The sequence below is a fragment of the Thermobia domestica genome, chromosome 2, assembly GCF_964235325.1.
Source record: "Thermobia domestica chromosome 2, izTheDome1.hap1.1, whole genome shotgun sequence".
Classification (NCBI taxonomy): Eukaryota; Metazoa; Arthropoda; class Insecta; order Zygentoma; family Lepismatidae; genus Thermobia; species Thermobia domestica.
In genome coordinates this window covers 326667064-326691959 of record NC_137455.1, presented here as the reverse complement: position 1 = coordinate 326691959, position 24896 = coordinate 326667064, and the positions used below count along the sequence as shown (strand labels likewise).

At 35.4% G+C, this 24896-nt stretch overlaps 1 protein-coding gene across 1 annotated transcript; it reads left to right on the top strand.

Moving 5' to 3' along the window:
* On the top strand, positions 1-24698 carry LOC145679515 (aminopeptidase N-like). Its single transcript, XM_081750093.1, has 4 exons — positions 1-72; positions 5324-5523; positions 9257-9424; positions 24554-24698. Exons 1-4 carry the CDS (start codon positions 1-3, stop codon positions 24696-24698), a joined length of 585 nt encoding a protein of 194 aa, XP_081606219.1.
* The last annotated feature ends 198 nt before the right edge of the window (positions 24699-24896 follow it).

Below are 24896 nucleotides of genomic sequence, written 5' to 3'. Positions count from 1 at the left end.
ATGACCTATTCCAACCATTCCAGGTTGTCTGTGTTGCCAACCAAATGTGAACGTCACAATGTTGCAAATGGGGTGCGTGCCATTGAAAGAACATAGAACAAATGTGACAGAAACAACATTGGACAATGGAAAACATAGTATGAGTGTGCCCAGGCACCCCAATTTGGCAGTATTGCCAACCATTCTGAAATATATTTTCTCGAAATGTTGCCTGATCATTGAATGCATAAAGATCATTCGACACAACAGCAAACATTCTGTGGTTGTTACCATTCCTCAAGCATCCCAATCTTTCAGTATTGCTAACGTTTTCAGAATGGAAGTTCTTCAAATAGTAGTATACTAGCTTCGTGGTATTTTTATATTGTCTAATGGTATGAATGGTATTTCGTGTGATATTTCTGTCAATCTTGGTGCATAAAGGTCTCATCGTACGAAACCTGCTCTACATCTTCTCCTTCTTACATTTGGTTGGCAACTCTGGCAAACTGGGTTCTTTGGAAGAGGAATACGTCCACAGTATATTTTCTCTAGTGACGAATGATGTTTATGCCACGTTTCATGGATATACATCCAGTGGTACAGAAACGATCTGCCACATTGTATTTACAATTGGTTGACAACACTGACCAAATGGGTATGTCTAGGTGCAAAGCGATATTATCAATCCCTTATTCGAGTTACGTTCTAGCAATGAGTCAAAACGAAACATGATGGGCTGAGACGCTTACGCTTGATGGGCTGAGACGCTTACACTTGATGGATCGTAACATTCATTTTTACTTCTGTCGAATTTGCAATACATAGGGTCACAAACACCAATAAACTGGCCCCTTATAGGATCAGGTTGCGGGTTTGCCCGTGATTTGAAAAGTGTTTCGTACTTCTGTTGGCAAGAGGTTTCAAACGATATATAGGTTTTCCCCAGTACTTGATCCCCGAATGGAATCATCCCTAGTCAGTGACAATTATTTTTGTGCGAAACATAAACTGCGTAGCCCTATGAGTTTAGGCAGAAATCATTCCCACTGAACAAAGGTCACCAGCTCTAAATTTCTAGTCGCCAACGGCGACCTGACAACCGGAAATCTTGCACCCTGTTATAGGATTTTGTTATAGACAACAATCCTGGAGCTAACGACATATATTATCAAGGAAGGCAAACAGTAGCGCACGTTGCTACATTTATTGGCATGACTTTTTATTATTAATAATGACTGACTGTTTACTATTAGTGAACATGCGGCACGTTGAGAAATTTTCCATTGATTAGAAGGAGTTTTACTCCTTGGCTGCCTACAACCAACATTACAAATCTATTAAGCATGGTTGTATATCAGTCCAGATTGTCTTGACGTACAGGTTGACATGTTTCCCTTTTATAATTAGAATTGCTTTATAACACATTTACAAAATACTACAATAACATCTTTGGGAAATCTAATGGGGTTCAATAACCCTATTAAGTAGTAGTAGAGCAACGGTTTATTAGTTCTTTGTCACCACATTCGAAGCTAATTGGCTTATAACATAGACAATTAAATTTGTAGAAATATAAGACTAACTCTATTTATAATGCTGGGATATGTAAATTGTCACCTTTGAGATATATTAACAAGAATTTGAGGAATGATCCAAAAAATGGATCAAAAGTTTGCGATCTTGGCCAAGAATTCAAGGAATGATCCAAAAATGCGTCAAAAGATTGTGTTCTTGGCCAATAATTAGTTTTGAACACATAAGTTTGGTCACAGAAATTTGGAAGGGCCCCTAAATCGAGATTTCGTATTTTTTTTGTTTTTACAAAATAAGGACATCATATTGAGTTAATTGATAGTTTGAGTATGACTACACTATATGTAGTTCTCGAGATATAAGGCCTACAAGAAATTTTTTGCCTGAAATATATTGGATCTTTTGATCCGAAAATTCTCGAAAAATTAATAAATTCCAACGTCGTCTCATATTCAAGTAGGTCGTGATGATGATCACACACTTCATAAGACAGAACCTCTATTTGTCACCTTACACTGAGAAAAATCCGTTCTCCGGATACCGGTATATCCTACAAATACATGGAATCCTCTTGCTTACTACAGAAGTCAGTATGAGCATACGTTATCCGTATGCTACATAGGCACTGCCCTTAGACGTTACATCATGCCCTTGCAGAATGTCTGACATCTAACATTTTTCCGTATATCACATGCATATACTTGTGTTACAAACCTCAGCTATATGTTATCGACGTTCATTTGTATGTGAGATCTTGAACGCCCATCTTTCATACGGAGAGTTCATATAGATGGAACACTTTTACGGAAAGTATTATAAAGCATGCGTTTTCAGTTATACGTCTGCTGTACGTTAAGTCCAAACATTACTGGAATTACGCATGTAACCCCCTCCCTCTTAACATAATTAGCGCAATGCATATTTAATATTTTCTTCCTTATACATACATACATATATATATAATGCATTCCCAAATTCTCATTCTATTACCACTCAGTTAGAGTAAGTTAGAGTAACACAATACTCATTTCTCAAAATTGTAATAAGATAATGAATATATTTGATCGTACAATATGTTCTGGGTTCAATGTCCCTTTTCACACTAAAAATCTTACTGTGTAGTATTTAGCGTCTAAAAACACTAGGGTCCACTGGAACTTGAACCTCATTGTCCTAATCTATAGGCATAAAAGATAGCCGTTTAGCTGCAAGGAGACATATGAATAAATAATGATGGAAACTCTATACTTCGTTTAATTCGAACGAAATTTACTCCTTAGAATGTGCCTTTAGAATGGTGGTTTTAGTTTTAAAATCCCAGCACTGTGGGGGGCAGGCAGATAATAGTTTGAAAGTCACCAGACAAAATTGAGATAAAGGGCACTTGTCTCTGACAGGGAAAATTTATTGTGCGTGTCTGCAATGTTAAGACATCAGTCACGAACTAATTTACAATAAGTGAATTCAAATGAGGCCGTGGTGGGATTCTAAGGGCTTGGGTTGTCTTTTCGCAAAACAGTGATTATGTGGGTGCAGTGTTACACTTGTAAGTATTTCATCAGTAAGGTACACGATATGAGATAAAAGATTGCTATGCAAGTCTACGATTTCTAAATAATCTATTAATGGACGCAGGTTTACGTTCCCTCGTCTTTTTGGTACAAATACTCTCAACAATTCCTTATGTCATAGTTCACCCTCGATGGTGTCTGAAAGCAATGTAGTTCCGTGGATAATGGAAAGCTGGGATATTTAAAATAGAGTATATTTTCTATAAAGTAACAAAGAAAGTTCTATCGCTTTTCGTGGAGGTCTGTGTTCAATTGGCCCTCACACCGTGAGTTGAACGTAAATGGAGATAAGGCTAAAGTCAGATGTTGGTGTGAGTTTATCCAACATACTACCTGTTTGTAGCAGTTGAGTTACATCGTGAACTTGCGTAAGCACTGATGAACATGGGACTTCCGCATAGCGTCATAAGGTCGTGTACGCTGTACGAGTTCAAACTGGAGTCGAACACCAGTACAGTGGGGCGGAAGATATGCCATTCCTTCGGTGCGGGTATCGTGACCACGCAGACAGTGCAAGGGTGGCTTATCAAGTTTATGGACAGTGACGAAACACTCGAATACGTACCAAGTGCTGGAAGACAATCACATGTACAAAATGAAGATTTTCAGGCAGCAATTTAGGCGAACAGTGGCCAGGCATCCAGACATGTGAGAAACTGGGACTATCATTCAGTGTGAGTGGAGAAACTATTGGGCAGCATTTTCATCAACTTGAGAAGCACTACAAGTTGGGTCGATGGGTTGTACATGATTTAACTTCGGGTCAGAAGGCAACACAAAAAGACACATGTGTTTCTTTGCTGTCTCATCTGAGGAAGGAGCCATTTGTGGGCAGGGTGTTGATGAGACGTGGGTGCTGTACGAAGCTCCACGGTGCCGCCACCAATGGTTAGCATTCCATAAATCGGTTCCAAAACAGCCGGACCCAGCACTGCACCAGAAGAAGGTCCTCATTATTGTTCGCTGGATTGCATCGGGAATTGCTACCAACTGGTCAGAGTATCAATGCAACTCTGTACTGTAAGGAGTTGAGCCGTGTTTAAGAACAACGCAAAACTCATGAGCCAGCACTTCTGAATTGCAAAGGGATCTTTCTGTTACAGGACACCCTAAGCCCACGTAGCTACGATGAACCAGGAGAGAATTGTACTCCTCGGATGAGAAACACTATTGCATCCCCCATACACCCTGGACATTGCTCCTTCTGATTATCACCTGTTCCATTCCTTGCACGATAACCTTCGAGGACGCCACTTCAAATCCTAGTAAATTTGCAAAATACACTTGACACTTTCTTTGCTTCACGACCCACCGATTTGTATCGCGATGGAATTCATGGCCTCCCAGAACGTTGGCAGAAGATCATAGATACTGATGGGTACTATTTTTAAACTTCAAGTTATGTCTTAGGTGAGAAATCGATATTCGAAGGTAGTGGGTGAAGAACCGACAGAACTTTCTTAGTTACCTTTATATCTTGAATACAATGACGGATGTGTGGATATCTGTGTGAGTGTGGAGATGAGAGGTAAATTTGAATGTGTGTTCTCATTCACTGTACATGGCGCACACTTGATATTCTGGTGTAAGTAGCAATACGCTATACAATATGTTGCTTCTGGTCTTCAGGGTAGTATGAGTATTGCGTCGTACATTCCAATCTTTGATGGTAACTGGATACTTTGCAGAACCCAAACTTTAGCAGCAAATCTCGGGTCCGCTTACTTCTTGGCTACCTCAGGGTCTGCGACTCCGTATATGGTTTCCAACAGGTTCGCAGCCGGAAATTTTTGTTGGGAGGGTTCCAAGCCTTAGGGGTGAGTCCAATACTACAACCCCTGTACCTCAGTAGTATTGGACGGGTACTACTCTACACCCGAAAGGACGATAGGTGATTATAAAACACTTACACATATATTTTCAGTAAAAATGATAGAACTAGACTTTCTACGATAATTAGTCCAATAAATTAAATAATTTCTTTATTCTGTTAAGACAGTGAATTTATTTAATACTTATCATTTATTAGCTGTAATTCCAAAAACGCATCCTTCAAAGATGCTGTTCTCACTTATTACATTTTAACAGATTATAATGTACAAGTATGGCCACACATTTAATACCAAAATCGCACAGACCTGTTTATCAATAAAGAAAGGTGTCTTAGTACCAAATCATTGTCCTTTATAACACATACATATTATCATCGCAACGTGTTATTTTTTATTTCTTTCTAGGAATTTTTATTGCACTTACTACTTCCTCTGTTAAAAGATATAGGATATTCTGTTTTAGATAAACATGATGTGGTGGAAGCGAGATATCGATCAGAGATACTCAAATGGTTTTGTAGGTTAAGTATAGGAGAGTTCCCTGAAATGGCAGTTGAAGAATTTGATTCATGGTCAAAGAGAGCTAATCCTGTCAAAAATAATCCGTAAGTATAATAGTACTAATACTAATACTACTACTAATAATAATAATACTGTTCAAAATATGTATGAACTACAGGGCGTGGAAAAGCCAAAACTTACCTTTACCAACAAATAATTTCGGTTCCATTAAAATGAAACTACCGAACTTACCATTTTAAGAACATTCATCCTGCCTTTTTAGATATACTTCATAAAGGTAGACTATGATGATCATACTACATTGTATAATACTTATATATAGCCATATAAAAGTGCTATTTTATGATGTGTATAACCCAATCTATATCTTATTAATTTACGAGAAACCCCCTGATTTTTTAGGTATACTTCATAAAGATAGACTGTGATGATCATACTACATTGTATAATACTTATATATAGCCATATAAAAGTACTATTTTATGATGCGTATAACCCAATCTATATCTTATTAATTTACGAGAAACGCCTTATATGGTTCTGGTAAACATATTAAATAAATTCAAGAACAAATTAAATAATTCTTGAAAATAAAGATAATAGAGCCGAGAAACGTAGATATTGGGGATCAACGCTCAACAGTTATGTTTAATAAGGTCTCTGAATTGTGTGAAAAGGCTTCTGTTAGTTTAGAGAACAGTCGTGGAATACCGCAATTAAAAAAAATTCAGGCTTATTTAACAGCGTATAAAATTACTGTGTATGACGGGTTGTCTGGGGAAGATATTTTTCGAGGGGCACGGTCAGGGTAAGCCTATTAATTTACTGTACATTAACAACCATTACAATGTAATCACTAACCAAAAAGTAATTTAGAGACAAAATCTCAAACTAAATTAAAAAGGTATTAGGGGAAGCAAGTAATAGAAAAAGAAAACTTCAGTTTGCTCAGACAGGAGGTAAGAGCAGGAGGAAGAAGAAAAGAAAAACGTATATTTTTAATTAAAATATGGAGCAATGTAGTGTCATATAAACCGGTGGTGTCATTATCCGATAATGCTCCAATAGTGTTTGTAGTCCCCGGTCACGGTGATGATAATATTGATTTACCGCACACTATGTTACATATTAAAGGTAAAATTACTAAAGCTGATGGTTCTAATTTGACTTCTGCCGATAAGAAAATTGGACTTGTGAATGATTTTCTCAGTGCAATGTTCAGTGAGATACAAATATATCTGAATAATCAACTTATATCCTACTCCTCGCATACATATCCATATCGACCTTATATAGAAAAATTATTAAATTATAATGCCAATGAGAAAACAACACATCTTCAAACTGCTATGTGGTTTAAAGATACCGCAGGTCATATGGATAGTGTGGCCGATAGTAATATGGGGTTTAAACAGCGTCATCTTCTCACTGGATTAAGTCAACCATTTGAATTACTGATTATATTCACGGTGATATATTTAATCAAGAAAATTTTCTATTGAATGGTGTACAGCTGCGTGTTAAGCTAATTTCCGCCAAAAGGTCCTTTTGTCTAATGGGCGAATTTGATGCTGAGGGAAAATTTAAAATTGCAGATGCAAAACTGCTGGTGAAAAAGGTTGATGTATTCCCAGCTATAAAAGTAGCACAAAATAAAATTTTGCAGAATTCTAAATTTAGAGGGAAATATTCTATAACAAGGGTGCAGGTAAAAACAGAAACTTTACCACAGGGTATTATGGATAGCACACTTCCAGATCTGTTTTCTGGAGTAATGCCTAAAGGTATTATTATTGGTTTTGTTACAAATGCTGATTTTAACGGTACCATTACGGAAAATCCTTTTAATTTTAAGCATTTCTGTAGGAACTTCTTTATATTGTGTATTGACGGAACGCCTGTTCCATCCAAACCATTACAGCCAGATTTTGATAATAACCTATATGTGCAAGAATATTATACGTTATTTACAACATCTGGTCTTTATTATTCTAATCAAGGTAATGATATTTCGCATGGCGAATATCCTAATGGTTATACTTTAGTGGTATTTGACTTAAATCCTGATTCTAGTGCTAGTGCGGCATTTTATACTAGTTCACAACGCCAAGAAAGTGTATGTTTAGAGATTCATTTTAACCAAGCATTGACATCTCCTGTAACAGTAATTATTTACGGCGAGTTCTCTTCAGAACTAGAAATTGATTTCCAAAGAAAAGTATATATTGATTAACATATCAAAATCTGTCTAACGATGCTTTTGTTGGTGTATACGCTGCAAACCAATTACCACGTTTTATTCACACATTTCTTGTTGTGACAATTATAAACACTGATTCTAGTGATAAACCAGGTGAACACTGGGTTGCCATTTATATTCAAAATTAGGAGTGGATGAATATTTCGCTAGTTACGGTCTTCCACCGTATATATCATATCATATAAAGTTTCTAAAACATAACTGCTTATTTTATACATGGAACAATAAACTCATTCAAAATGATTTATCTCAATTTTGTGGACATTACCTTTTTCTGTATTTAGCATGTAGTGCGACTGGTTATTTATTACAGCATTTCTTAAATAAATTCTCAACTTCCAACGTTGATGCTAATGATATTATGTTTTATTTATTTATGAAAATATAATGATCACTGGAGCGAGAATAAGTTCTCTGTAAACCATGTTCGTGTGTGTGTGTGTGTGTGTGTGTCGGTCACTGGAGCGGGATTAAGTTCTTCGTAAACCACGTGTGTGCTTGTCATTGGAGAGTGATTAAATTCTCTGTAAACCATGTATGTGTGTGTATGTGTGAATAACCATACTTATGCTATATTGTTAAATGGTGTTGTTATTTTTTAATCTCTGCTATACTATGTTGCCATTGTCTTTTTTCCACATCAAGGAAAGTGTTCGTAAAAGAGAACGAGTATATCCCTGATGTTATATAATAGGTGAAAAAAACCTTACCGACAGTGTCATGGTCGTTCTTCTATGTTCATAGTCTTGCTAATGTGTGTAATTCGTATTGAATTGTTTCTGCGCAAGCGTGTTCCTATGTGATGTTCATGGCCGTAAAAGGCTACTCGTTGCGCGTAGTCTGCTCCGGGGGAACCAAAACAGGTTCTGGAACATGAATCGGAACCGGAACTGGTACTGGAACATGAAGCAGAACCGGAACTGTGACAGGAACCGGAAATGGAACATGGGCCGGAAGAGTTTGCGCGTGCGCAGTAGGTCAAAAAACGGGGCTAAGTGTCACCACCCTACTAATGTAAAATGTTATATACTTAGCACAAAAGCGAAGTTAGTCACGTTTGCAATCCACCCAGGCAGAGCAGGAAACTAAATGACAAGTCCCGGTGAAGTAAACACATCGTTGAGCATTCTGAGACGTCACATGACTGATCCGGGCACTGTCAATGCCAACCATTTAATGTTGCGGAGTTTGAAACCGAGCATGGCCAAACTCTGTTCGGATCTGGCGGATTTTGAAACCAAGTCAAATTTTCAACATTATTTACATTAGGTTGTGGCGGGTTTAGCTACGAAATAACGTTTAGTTTGAATTCAGCATGTTGGCATGTTTAAAACTACGGGATATAGGTATAAGTCAATTTCTATGAAAAATTGACTTGGTGGGGTTTGATTCTAGCCGCCTCATTTAAAAATAGAAGTTCAGACACATAATTTCGTTTCCTGTAGCCTTCAAAATTTCTCTATTCATTTTACGAAAGAAACAAACATAGAATTATCAATCCATTCTCTTATATCATTGTTTGATAAGTAAAAGAAATATTTTAATTCTTATTCCAGAATTCCGACACATTTAAGAGAATTTGTTTATTGTGGAGCTATACAGTATGGCGACGACAGTCATTGGGACTTTCTTTGGGAGGTATATCTGAATACAACAATTCTTACAGAAAAAGAGATAATCCTGATGAGCCTTGGATGCTCCAGAGAAATATGGCTGTTAGATAGGTAATGTTCAAAAAAATTCTTAAAAATAAAAGTATAATTAAATACGTCTGATGCATGTAATAATTTAATTTGTAGCATAGAATCTCAAGTATACGTTAGAACTTATATAGAGTTACAAGATTTCAACTATACCTTATGGAATTTTACTTTTTTTGAGCACTTACCTTAGGGCGTGGGGTCCCTAGTTCGATCTCTGATCAAGTAAGTATGGGGTAGATAACATCGCATTTGCCTGTTTTTTCAAGGTACTCCTGTTTCCTCCCACTTTCTTATTCCGACATTGCTTCCATCATCATTTACTTTTCGTAATCTAGTCTCCTTTACCCAAAAGGACATAATAGTGGGACGTTAAACTGATATGAAACTTCTTGAGTTCTAAAAATGCCCCATGTTAGCGTAATATGAAAATCCATTAATGCCATCCCAACTAAGACAGAGGTTGTTAAATGCATTATGTAAGATCACTTTCACCATTGGATTTACTTATGAGAATAGACTTAGTGCTCGTTCATAACTGAGAACTTCCCTTATTATTATTACTATTAGTTACAACAGAAGGCCATACAATCAACAATGATTAGACCTCATCAGTGCATTAAGCGGAATGGGTGCCAAATTGAAACCTTTTAAACAAATCCTTGCCTTGTAATTTCACGTGAGTAAACTCCCATTTAACATTGGCATCTTTTTGCCTCACCCTAAATTTCTCTGAAATATTTACATTTTAATAGAGTAATATACAAAACAATTCGTGTGCTTTTTGAATCGTTTGTTTGTAGCAAATTTTCAAGATGGATGTATGGTTTGCTAAAATGACATTACTGTTATATTGCGGGTCGCCACGATTGTCTACTGTAAACCAACACCAAAGTGAAGCATTACCTTTGTATCCTCCGAAGATAGTGTTGAGGGTCATCAGTCACGCCTTTGTCTGTTGGCGTTAGTGTATTGAAGAGAAAAAAAATTAGCGTAAATAGTGAGTGAGAGAGAGGAGTCGCTAACTTTAAAACTTAATCTCCAATCAGATAATTTAGGAGAATATAAATAAAATAAACGTTTTTCGGAATTTTATGTTGGTTATAGTATATTTCGTTATTGGTTAATTAATATCGAACTTCCGAAGAGAAACATCAAAATAATCTAATGACCGTGTGTATAGCGGTCACGACTCCCAGTCACGACCCCTATTCAGTCTTATTAGAACTAGGAAATGAAAAAGCGAGGAAGAAGGAGAAGGTAGGAGAAAAGAAGGAAAAGGAGAAGAAGTAAAGAAGAAAGGAAGAAGAAACTAGAGATGGAGGATTACTGGATAATGATGGAAATATGTTAAAGGAAATTGAATGGTTATTGAAAAGGTGATTCATACCAAAATGTTATTACTTCAGAATCAATTCTGAAGTAATTACGAAGAGACACATGTTCCCTTTATTACCCTGAACTGGATCCAGGCAACTACACACCTAGGAGCTGCCCTGACCCAGCCCAGGTGATGTGAAGTTTTAATTTAATCGTTTGTATGTTATTTCCAAATGTTAAATAACCTTTATCCAGTACTGAATATCCATAATGGAGATCGAACACACATCTGAATTGGATAAGGAAAGAAAAAAAATCAAAGTGATTTACATATTTTCCACAAATAGAAGTTTTCAAGATTTTTTGAATAGATTGTCGTTATCCAAGCTCATCCTGTTGTTTTGGCTTTCCTTTCAGAGCCGATTTAGAATAATTTTGAGTTAGGTATCCTTCATGACCTCGGTCATGCACCGATACACCTATAATATAGTATTACACACATATAGTATTACACGCATATTTTTAACATGCATATTAATGTATGATTCAATATAGCATCTTGGATTACATCAATATGAATTTGATCTTGACAGAAAAATAAGAGAGAGAGAGGCGAATAAAAAAATAATTTAAATTTTGATAAAATAAAATATACGTTTGAAAAAAAGTCTAGTTATATTCTATAATATTTCGTATGAAAGAAAAAAAAAACTTAAGATGATGGTTAAATGACTCCACATCTCATATGAAAGGAAAGAAAAAAACTTAAAAGATGATAAAAAACGAATCCTTTGTCGTACTTTCAGATGACCTGTTATGTTTCACGTGTTCGCAAAGCACCCAGGCCCGTGCTGGCCCACCGGGACATGTCCCGGTGCGCCCTCCGAAACATCACATTATAAATAAAGGTGCACGTTTTTTTAAACAATAAATTCTTACAGTTATTATTGTAAAAGAACCCATGATAAGTACAGTACGTTCTTTACATAAGGCGCTCTTGCAAAACCACATCAAAGATAAACGGTTTTATTTATTCTTCTGTATAACACAGTTCTATACAATGAATACATACTGTTACTATTGGTAAAGAACCCGTGAAGGGTACAGTGCGCCCTTTACGTAAGGCGCCCTTGCGAAACCACATCAAAGATAAACGGTGTTATTCTTCTGCATAATACAGTTCTGTTTAATAAATTCATATTGTAACTGTTGATAAAGAACCCGTAAAGGGTACAGTGCGCACTGCGAACCAACACATTATAGATAAGTGGTTTTAGTTGTTCTTCTGTATACCAATTCTGTATAGTTAAATCATAAAATGGCTGTTCGTAAAGAACCTGGGAAGGATACAGTGCGCCCTTAGAATAGGTGGCTTGCGAAATACACATTATAAATATTTCTTTAAAATTCTGTAACCAGTTTTGTATTATACATTCATACAGTTGCTATTTGGCAGAGAACAGGTAAAGAGTACAATCACATTTAAAAATATATGAATAAAGCCAGTAAAGGAATTAACATGTAGGTCTAGTTGGTAAGATAATACAGGAATTTTTCGTGCTGCTCCTCATTTATTGCCAAAAAGCTTTAGGAAACTAACCGCAATCGATACAGCACAGTTTAAACAAATAAAGTTTTAAAAGTTTTTTATTTAAAAAAATAATTGGTCCTGTGTGTTTTAGAGCAATGTTTGAATAATCAGTGCCTATTGTATTTCTAAAATGTAGCTATATTGATTTATTGGTATATATTTAGTTTCATTTTATTTGACAAAAATTTATTACAAGAATTATAAAGTGATTCTCTAGTAAAGCCCTTTTCACACTTTAGCTATTTACGTTACTAAAAAAAAAAATGGTATTTTTAATACTTAAAATGGCGCCCGCGTATATACAGGGTGTAACTTAGTTAATGTGACAAATGTCGGGAGGTGATTCTTGACACCGAGATAAAACGAAAAGTACACAATAACTTGGTTGCAAAAATGACTTCTTTCGGCGCCTTGATCACCCGAAAATTTGTCGGAAACATGTAAAAAAATCAGCCATAACTTAAGAGCAAAACGTCGGATCGAAGTCTGGTAAAAAGATGTTGTCCATTATTTTAGTTGTCGTAGATTCCATTAGTGCACAATTGGATTTAGTGCTCGCGGTGGCTCAGTGGTAGAGCGTTTACTTGTGGTGCTTGGGATCCCGGGTTCAATCCCAGCCTCCGCCAAGTGAACTTTGTGGTGGACAAACACCGTGTGCGTTGGTTTTCTCGGGGTTCTGCCGTTTCCTCCCACTTTCTTCATTCCACCATTTCATTCATTACTCATCATCACATTCTCCTTTAGCCTAACCGGCATCACCGTGGGACGTAAAACTCGAAGATTTCATTTCTTTTTTTCTTTTCTTTCTTTCTTTTCTTTTTCTTTTTCTTTTTTTTTTTTTTTGGATTTAGCGCAGTGGCGAGGCAAGGATGACTCCAAAAGAAACTGGAGTATTCCTTTGAGTATTTTATGAAACGTTAAATGAGGTAAATGAACAACAATCATATACAAAATTTCACCAATCTAAAGTAAAAATACATCGATCAAATTAGAACGCTTAGAATTCGAAAGTAAGAAACAAACACACATTGATTGATATATTTTGTCTTAGCATAGAATAAACTCTCGGAAGAAGAATTTAAATGAAAAGAATTCTTTAACGTATTACCAGGCCCAAAACTAACCACAGAGTTTATTAGGGGGGCATGAACATGTCAGTGGGGGCCCAGTCATCAAAAATTCTCTTACAAATATATAAATTGTGCTTTTGTGTTGAGATCTGGAGGTTCATGAAAAGTTTAGGGGGCAGGCCCCCCAGGCCTCCTCTAGTTTCGGTTCTGCGTATCATAGTTATATCTTCTAGCTTAATGGTAACAGATGATAAATGAACGGCTTCCTGTCCAAGTTAAGAGTGTATGAAAATGGAAGAAATAACTTTGATCCAGATTAGATTTAAGACAACTGTGCATAGGATAGTCAGGCGGCATGTAAAAAAACGTAACATGTAGTACCCCAAAGTGCAAAGATCGTCTGTGATGTACGAGTGTACAAGGGATTCTCCATATGACACTGGGATTCCCAAATATTACGTGAATACATATTTGGCAAAAGTAAGCTGTATTAAATTGTTTCCTCCTCATAATATGTAATGCCGTGGAATATTATACTTATATGCACAGAAGCAACAAAAATGGACAAAAGACGTTATGTTGTACAGGTTGCATAAGGATACAAAGAAATTCGCTGGGACAGTATACTTAATTTATCCGTTAGGTGAATTTTGTTCCAGGGTTACTTTTGAGAGGCTTTTCCCCTCGCTTGGAGTTGGCAAACCGTCCCTTCCCCTGAGTTACGAAAAACTACATTGCAATTGTAAATATACCAAAATAGAATCCTAGTGTAGCCCACTTACATTTTGATTTTGTCACTGCTGGAGAAATTTTCTAGAAGGAAGCTTGTCGGAATTACACCCAAAAAATGGGGAAAATCTTTTGCCGACGTTCTAATGTACCTTGTAGTTGGATGGAATACCTACACAGCGGAAAGTGAATGTAGGACTTTTGCGTACACATAGGAGCACGGGCGTAGCTTATAGTATTTTCACTAAAGGCATGATTCTTTGGTCGCACGCTACAGAACTATCGTCCCTTGTGTGACAATTGCAAGTGGCTCGCAGAAGACTGCCTTGAAGTATTGTTGTGTAATGGCGTTAGTTAGCGTAGCTGTGTCGTAGTAGACATCTAAGCAACTTGTAAGTGATATATATAATCCGATATTCTAGTGTTACGTGTGGAATTGTTGCTTAGGATAGGAAGTGTTGCGTTCAACGGTGGAAGGTTGTGTTAAGGTATTCACGGTCGTGTACAAGTGTAAACAATGGTGTTTAAGTAAAGTTGATTGTGTTCACCTGTACGTGCCTGTGTAATGGCAGATTACCCCGTCACCGAGCTGGCAGATATGAAAAGGCAAAGGAAAATAGCCCAGAGGCGAGGCGTTTATATCGTGATCATTGCCCTCAAAGAAGAGTAACTTTCCCTGTATTTTTCCCACGTCTCCATATTCGCCTTCAAAAGATAGGGGTATCCTCAATTTCCCCTACCTGAAATCGGAGGAAATCGCACCATGTGGACAGTTCTCGTTTGAGTGTGCAGTGCGGTGTTGCGGATAATTTTGTGGTGGGATCTTATTTATTACTGACCCACCTGCGTGGGAGCACGTAGCTTTTATTTTTACGTAATGTTCTCCCAAAATTGTCAGAACACGTGCCCTTGAACATAAATCAAATGTGATTCTTAGCATGACATTGCACCTGCACATTTTGACAGGAATATGCAGATCTACCTAAATGAACATTCACCAGATCATTGGATTGGGGAAAAAGGACCTTTGTTATGACCACCTTGTACACCCCACCTCACGCAGCTTGATTAGTTTTTTTTTTTTGGAAAGGGCGTATGAAACGCATTTTGTATGGAACACCAGCCACGACAGCCGAAGAACTTGTTGCTCGAGTTAATACAGCTGTGGCAGTCATCTTCGAAATTGCACGCGGAAAAATTTGCTTCGTCCATGTCATCCTTGCAGTGCGGTCAACGGCCAACAACATCAGATTGTGAACTGTTATTCTTCACAGTTGTCTCGTGTACACATACTGCATTGTACAAATACTGTACAAGATATCCCTGAGTATTTCACACTTATCCTGCTTTGTAAGAAACAGGATAAATCGGTAGTTTGAAAGTGTATATCTTTGTATCATTGTGCTACAGCTTTTGTTTCGTCGAATTTCATTGCTTCTGTGCTCGGAATTATTTTCTTCCACGGAATAGCGTATTACGAGGAGGAAATCTTAATGCAGCTTACTTTCACTCAAACTGTATTCACATAATTTGTGGGAACCAGTGTTGTCTTGTGAAAAATCCCTTGCACTCTCGTTCATCATTCTCTACCTTTGCCGCCTGACCGTCTTATGCACAGTCGTTATAAACCTAATCTGGATCAAAGTTATTTCTTCCATTTTTACACACTCTTAACTTGGACAGGAAACCGTTCATTTATCATCCGTTACCATTAACTTAGAATATATAACTGTAAAACGTTAAATACTTCTATTCATTTGAATTTTTCTCCCGAGAGTTTATTCTGTGCTGAGACAAAATAGATTAATCACACATGTGTATCTCTGTTTCTTTCGAATTCTAAGTTTTTAAATTTGAGCGATGTATTATTACTTTTCATTGGTGAAATCTGGTACTTGATTGTTGTTTATTTTTCTCATTCAACGTTTGATAAAGTACACAAAGAAATACTCCAGTTTCTTTGTTAGTCACCGTTGCACCGCCACTGCACTACATCTCATTGTGCACTAAGGAAATCTACAACAACTAAAATAAAATAATGGACATTCCCTTTTGCCCGATCTTGAACCGACATTTTGTTTTCGAGTATGGCTGTTTTTGCGTTTTTCCGAAAATTTTCGGTTGGTCATAATACCGAGGCATTTCTACACTCAAGTTGGTGTATACTTTTCGTTTTATATCGGACAGGGAACAAGAATCACCTCCTGATGTTTACTAGATTAACTAAGTTACAACACAGACACATACACACACACACACACACACACATTATATATATATATATATATATATATATAAACACGTCTTCATGTTTGTATGGGCTCCCTTTTGGTATACTTGTTCACCGCCCTCGTTAGCATCCCAGCACGGGCCGTAAGCACCCCTTTGGTTTCCATGTACTTAACTTTACTTTATTGAGAAGTACACATATTAGATCATTTTTATAAATTTTGAACAACACATATTCAATCTGTAGACGTATTTGTTTATACATTTTCCTAATTCAGATATTAACGAAACAAAGTTTTCTCACTAGTTTCACAGTGACTACGTCACTCAATTTGTCATAATATTTATTATCTCGTCCATTTACTACCCTTTAAAATCACTATCAAATTGTATCACATTAGGTGCACACGTTTGTAGTTATATTCGCACAATATTAAAGAAACGAGAATTTTCTAGGTTCAGAGAGGTTTTGCTTTTTATATGAAGACCACGGTTACTGAGGTTGTACATTGTTCAGGTTTGAGTATTCGTACATGATGGATAAAACTGAAATGTAATTGCACAGGAGGATTTCAGGTTTATGGACTTGAGGGTAAACTTAATGATAAATTAAGGTTACAATGACCAGCCTTAATTTTATGCTACATGCAGTTAGCATAAAAAGAGACGTTTAGATATTTACATATGCCAATTAATCATATTACAAAGATTAAAGAGAATATCTAACATGCGGCGGTTTACTTTACATTCACATTTTATATTCGTCGAATATTTCGAAACTATGGCAAACAACCATCGTTTGGGGTAGGTAGAAAGAGCCTTTACACATATTTAACTACGTAAATCAACAGTATATATTTTACTTTAATACTACATTTATATTCAACACGTATTTATGTCTCAACAATCATATACTCAATTATCATTTAATCTTTTAAATCAATTGCCCTGATTAATACAATTCTAAGGTTGCAGCACTTCACATAAGAAAAATCCGAACATATAACAAAATCCGACTAATTAACAGCGAATAATGATAATCATTTCTATTCTCAAACAATTTTAAGAGAGTGAACATTTAAAGTGCAAGGCTGGCACGTAAACACAGAAGTTACATATATAAATGACTAAAACTGTTAGTAATAATTATGGGCCCAAACATCTACACAACATTGACCTCTATGGTAACCAATGGAAACAAGAGTAGAAATAACGAATAGTATCACGGAGAAATTTCAAACGGATAATGTTAAAAGAAACGAAACCAAAAAAAGAAAGCGTATACTGAAGTATCTCGCGCTATAGCGGTAGGTAAAATTGTGATGGGAAACGGTCCCTTAATATTTTAAATCAACAAATGCCTCCATGAATCGTGTCTCGCAACATCACCGTTGGAAAATTCAGGTTCGAATGATATATATTAAATGGTTGATATTTGTCAAGTTCAAAACTCGGGGGAGGGGGAAGTTTGAAAATCAAAACAAAATCTTAGAGAAAAGAAGATAGAAGGATAGTTAGGTAAGAGAAAGAGCGGCGCGCCAAATGAAAACAAGCTTGGACAGTAAAACTACAAAGATAAGTGGTCGTATTTAGACATATGACAATCCACATCCAATTATATTTTCCTATACCGAAACAGGAGTCCTACTAAATATATAGCCTAAGATAAATATTTCCAAGCCCACGAGCTAGTCTGTGTCCTGAGCGAGATTTCCACAATGACAGTGGATTTATGGAAATCCTACTTCGCGCCGTGTCCGGCTTGGATCTTGGAGACTCCGGCTCTACCGGAAGGTCAGTGTGGTCTCTTAATTTAGAATTTTTAACAAAAGTTATCCGACCCCTCAGAAGCTGAGAAGAGTTACGAGTAAAGTATGGAAACTAGAATAAAATCAATAAATAGACAAAATCTAACAGGAATTTGCCAAAATTTAAAAAAAATAAATAAAATAAAGTTTGAACTAGTAAGTTGTCTGCAAAATCTTACTAGTAGCTCCCAGACCGCAAGAATCGCTACATCTTGAGGTGTCTTTTAATTTCAATCACTGCCTACTTTTAAAAACTAAGGAAAATGAAAATTTTTCTTCGACACCTTCGTACGAAAATACGAGATTCTACTGTAAAACATTTTTATTATATTATACAATCCTATCCACTTTGTCACCTCTGCGAACAGTAATGAACTTGGCTTAATCAGGTGACATGGAAAAAATTCAAAGTTGCAGAGTAGTATCGCGAAACGCATATATTTAAACTGTACCAATTCTGCAAACGGCTATTTTCTTCTGCGATTACTTGGAAACTATCCGGAATCATTAGGTACATGACCACTATTCGCATCGTCAGACCAGATGAGCAGTTATTATGTACGGTTACTATTAAATGTCAAGCCATGAAGTGAAAATAAAATCCGTCATTTTCACACGGCACACTCTCCTCACCCAAAATTCTGACATAATAGCCAGTGCACGAAACCTTTATTATATATATAAACACAATCAATACTTTGTGCCAAAAATTACAAGTGCACATATATGCAAGGGTGGCCTATTATTTAGTCACACTCACTACAATATATATATTATCCCTATCTTTATTTGTTTATATTTATTCTCATTTATAACATAAACACCTTTATAGAACCCTATTCCATCATTCTGCTCTAGACTGTTCAAAGCAGCCTCATTATATATTATATATATATATATATATATATATATATATATATATATATATATATATATATATATATATATATATTAAAATCAACAAGCCACTACATGAATTATAGTTCACTGGTCAATACAGGAGAATTTGTATGAACTAATACAAGATTCTTTCAGTATAAACCAAAGTGTATTTACACTTCACGGCTTCATATTATTTTTATATACAATTAGAATTCAATATCATTAACTATCCTCTTAAATAAATTCAATTAAATTTTTAAAAACGACAACAATGAAATCGTTCACAGAACGTAACGAAGAGAGAGAATTTGAAACTGCAATCTGAGGACAGAATAGTGCTATATAGTCAAAGTTTAGTTTAAGGATAAACGCGAAGTTTAATTTCATTAGTCATTTAATTATGAAAGTACATAACGTATTGTGCTTTTGAGATTAGCTAATTTATAATGTATGAGGTCTACCTGTCTATTCATATGGACCAGAACTAATACTTCTGCATCAATAATTACAAAAAAAAGATAATTTTCAAGTTGAGTAGATTCTTATGTCTCGGAGAAACAAAACAGGAGCGGCGCGTAGTTCTTCGCCCAACACGAGATGGCAATGGTAGTATGAATAAAACAATCTTTGCACTACTAAACACGCTTTGTATTCTCTTATCAGTTAACTACAAATAGTATGCTATGGAATAACGGTACGGAATTACTATAAATTTGCATTACGGACTAATTTACTTCTTTGAACCGACCAACATCTGAGGGACGAAGAGGGTTTAACTTATTCTAACTAATCTCAGATCGGTGGACAATTTCAGAAATTTTCTGTCTAATTGCTGACCTACGTTTTTGTATCGCTTTAAGATGTATAATTACATTAATCATCCATTTGAAATGCCCATATACAGAGTTTATAATGAAATATGGAAATAAAGAAATTATTCTCCGAAATATAATTCTTCCTAGATTATTCCGAAGCTCCAACATTAATTTTGGTTTGAGTAAAGAACAAATGAATTTAATACATCGACCGAAAATTATGTATTGAAAAATTTACAGTACGCGGTACGTTTGAAAATAATGGGTCCACCCAAATAAAAATTTCATTACCTGGACTGTAATGGTACATTACAGTATGTTCTGGGTGGTTTCATAGACGGAATAATTACAAAAAAAAATATTTAAACTTAGTAGCGTACGTAAAAATATCAAATATAAACAAGGTTCACTGGCAGAGTAGATTTCTGAAGTTTCCTTCTTTAATCTACCTTTACACTGTTGTTAGGGCTACTTACTCTATTAACGACGCTTCACAATACAGTGAAATATCTCTTAACGGACAGCACTCAATAATTGACACGCTCATAATTCGGTCAGACATTTTTGTGTCGGAGAAACATATGTATTATTATGGGAAAAAATTATCCTTTTTACTGACACACTCAAATAGTGGCATGGGTCGAGATGAGTATAAAAATAAGTCTTGATTTGATGATCCAACAATTACAAACAAATCCTGATCACAAACTACTGTCAGCAGAATTATACACAAGACAATTATTGCATATTTTTTCCAAGAGCTTCATAAACCATCATGATTAATTACTTCTATCCTTGGTTTTTAGTACTTAATGATAATGTTGCATGTTTTTACTGGGTTGCATTTACTTTTAACGCAATAAGGAAGCTAATTAAAATTTAAGTTCAGAACAAAATTATCACACAAAAATTCTGCAATATAAACTAATATAAACAACATACTAACTTTGCACATGTATTCAGGATTTCAACACAACACAAAAATGTGTGCGACTTCACACAGAAAAAGCTAATTAGTCGGAAGGTAGATGCATTGAAAAAAACAACAAACAAACTGTGATATAGGGTTCAGGATATCAATACAAGAAGAACAAATGTATGCGACTTGCTCTGAAATACTTAGTTAGGGAGATGGTATCAACTTAAGGCGATTAGTGGTATTAGTCGCAAGGTAGATGCATTGAAGAAAACAACAGACAAACTGTGATATAGGGTTCTTCAGGATATCAATACAAGAAGAACAAATGTATGCGACTTGCTCTGAAATACTTAATTAGGGAGATCGGATCAACTTAAGGCGATTGGTGGTATTAGTCGGAAAGTGGATGCATTGAAGAAAACAATAGGCATACTTTGCATATTAAGTTGAGAACATTAATGGAAGAAAAAACAAATGTGTGTGACTTTGTTCAGAAACAGTTAATTGGGAGATGGGATCAACATAAGGTGATTAGTGGTATTAGTGAGAAGGTAGATGTATTGAAGAAAACAACAGACAAACTTTGCTTATATGTCCAAATTCTGAACACAAGAGAAATATTTGTGGGCGAATTTGGTCGAAAACACCTAATACACGTACGAACATAAGGCGAATTTAAGGTAACCACTCTACAATTGAAGAACTGAATTGAAGAAAATCTCAAATCCACCGGAATACTTTCTGTTTTTAGACGAAAGACAGGAAGATTATACTGGGCATGTTATTCTGTATAGCTGTAATTATTTTTTATTTTGTTTTAAAAAAGGTTTTGATTTCGACTTACGTATTATGCTAGTCTATAGCCCTTAAAACGTAGATGCTAACATAAAAAACAACAAAAACAAAAACGCGAAATACGGAGAAAAACAGTGTACTTGGGATGGTTTGCAATTCAGGTCCTCAATTGATGCTGAAGAGAATAAAATGCTGTAAGATATAATATGTTAGAAGGAAAGTGTATATCTCACGAAAGTAGTTGTAATGAAGGAATTTTGGCTTGTTATTTTTAGTGATGGTGAGTTTTCTGTATTCAGTTAAAACTTATAACCTGAAGTAACAGAGAAAAATTGTTCAGATATCTATATACAGGATAGGTAATTAATATTGTAAAGCCCTCGTAACATTTAAATTAATATATAAAATTCAATGAAATTTTGAAGAGCGGAACATATTTTGAAATACTCTGCAATGCCAAGAACAAAACAGTGTTCTCAACCAAACATAAAGTTATATTTGTTCAAAACACACTATGTCAGGTTATTATATACTTCAGATATACATGTTAGACGCAAATTTACAATATCCAACTTATTATTTAGTGTTAAAAATTAAGTACGTTGAAATTACGTATTACAATCAACTGTAAACATCCAAATTTTGGAGTTCTCTGCAACAATAACAACGTAAGCTAGTCTGACATATCAATGCACATCGGGAATACATTAGAACCGAATACTATGATCACGATATAACGTTATTGTAGCGAGAAGGACCATAGTTACTCCATAAAGTTTTATTTCTAAAAAGTGCTTAGGTGATTATCAGATCTAATGACATAGTTGATATTCAATAAACGTGAAAATTACAGTTACATTTACAACAATCTGATATCTGAACCCGTTGTGGAGATATGGAAAACATTGTTAGAGACTATTGTAGTGCCTAAAATGATGTAGTTGCAGTAAATCACTTTTAAAATGTTGTTTTCGTCTGTTTTTATAACATTACGGAAATGGGTTTCGGTAGATGTAATTGTAACAAGTTCACGCGATTAAATAATTTTAACCCTTCAGAAGTCGCGAGCTCTTTCATAACCGAGAGATAGAGCACGGTCTTTTGAACCATGCTACTAAAACTAAACTTAAATGAAAAATAATTATTGAAAATACTATTTATATTACTTTAACATTTTTTTTGAATGTATTGGAAGTTTATTAAAAGCTTTATTTTACTCTCATGCAAGAGATAACGAACTCAAAGAACAATAATTACAGTTTCCAATAATATGTGAAGAAAATCACCGGTATTTTGTATCATTTGCATACAGAAATGAAATTCAGTACTTATTAAACGTTCGTAAGCGAGTATTGTATTAATTTTCGTTAGCATGCGTTAGTATTAATGATGAGAATTCATTTCAAAATACACGCACTTAAATATGATTATGTTATTAGAAAACAAAGTTATTGGTATACTGATTCCTTATTATTATTATTATTATATCCTGAATAAACAAACAACAACTAAAAGGAAATGATAAGCCTTGGTGGCTCAGTGGTAGGATATTTAGCTATGGCGAGTGGTCTCCCTGGTTCAACCCCGCTCCTCGCAAAGGGGCTTTGTGGTGGGTAAACACCGTGTGCATTGGTTTTCTTGAGTTTTTCCCGTTTTCTTTCACTTTAGTCATTCCACCATTATCATTCATCTCATCATCACAATCTTCCTAAGTCTCGGTTCATAATTGGAACATGTTAAACTCATGAAAATAAAGAAATAAATAATAACGTTAGTAAGTACAAAAGACTGTTATTGGTAGTAGATATATATACTACATTTTGATCACAACTTAACATCTTGAATTTGGTTTTAGTTCACTAGTGGTAAGTTTCAACTTCAGAATCAAGACTTTTAGACTTTATATTCGTTGACAATGGTGATCCCAGACGTTGGGATGGCGGATAAAAATCCCCAGAAACAGTGAAATTTACCCGAGAGATATTTGCGATCGGATTGAAAGTGGATTTTCAGTAAACTTCTAGGCCTACTTTCTCCCCTAGTTTATTCATAATTCACTACTGGGGTATTTCGTAATATATACGATTGCACGTGGAGGTTGTGTGCTTTCTACATATACAGGGTGCGGAAAAAGTCCCGGAAAGGTTCAATATCTCGCGAAGTATAAAGATCAGCAAAATGATTTACGGATATTTGTGATACTGTAGGTTGAAACACTTAATAACAATGTTTTAATTATAATTTATCGTTTAACACGTAGATTAGAAATATGCAATAACCTGACAAAGTTTCAACTAAAATACAACTGTTTGCTTGGTTGGAAACACTGTTAATCTTGTGATATTGCAGAGTATGCCAAACAATAATTCCCTTTTGATATGTTCATGTTACAAACCATGATAAAGTTTTAGGTTAAAAATTACAAGAACTTTTCAAGATAAATCATCCACCCTGCATATAGTACATGTTTGAGTAATTTTCAGTAAAGGGAAGAACGCAAAGAAAGATGCAGGCTCATTTGTAATTACTGTAAGCCGTTCTTGTGTATGCATATATTCAATATCACTCTTTAGAACTATCTGAATCAGGCAAAATTATAGTGTACTTAGATGGACCATCATAGGGAGACAATAATTAATGATATTAATTCAATTAATGATAATTGTTATAGTAGAATAGTTGAACTGAGAATGAAAATGTAGGGATAAAAATAAAATTCCGAAAAAAAGAATGAGGTTTCATGTTGTCTAACCAGTACCTCATCTTATAGAGCAACGAACCAGAGAACCCTGGCTTTGAAGGTAAGTGCGCTACCAGTGAGTCACTATCTCCATCTGACAAAGTAAATAATAAGTGCTTTTTATGGTAAATCACTTATAAACTCGTCATCTTCTCGGTATATAAAAATGATAAGCTTATAATTTTAGTAATTTAAGTAAGCTGTAAACTACGGTTCTGTTTCTGAAATGTAATCACACGAACTTTTCTGTTCCAGGTATTTAGAATGGTCCATTACTGAGGACTCTGGTATCAGACTGCAAGATAGTCACACTGTGTTCCAGGCAGTGTGTAGGCATCCAATAGGATTCTATGTAGCGAAGAAGTTTTTGATGAACCGAATCAAGAGCATTTATACATAGTAAGTTCCAAACTGTACTTCAAGCAAACTCGCTGTTTCTCTGGTTCGAAACAACTTTTATCAGCTTATTATCAGAGCAGTAGGTTTTAATGCAGTTTCAGACGTTTGGTTAAAGTATACTACATGTATACCTCCGGGAACACTATCTCTTTGTACTAGTTCTTACGAAGTTTGGTTTTACTTTGATTCTATGTGCTAG

Coding starts and splice junctions, on each gene's coding strand:
- LOC145679515 (XM_081750093.1), top strand. CDS start 1: ATGACCTATTCCAACCATTCCAGGTTGTCTGTGTTGCCAACCAAATGT. Junction 73..5,323: donor GTCACAATGTTGCAAATGGG/GTGCGTGCCATT, acceptor ATTTCTTTCTAG/GAATTTTTATTGCACTTACT. Junction 5,524..9,256: donor AATCCTGTCAAAAATAATCC/GTAAGTATAATA, acceptor TTCTTATTCCAG/AATTCCGACACATTTAAGAG.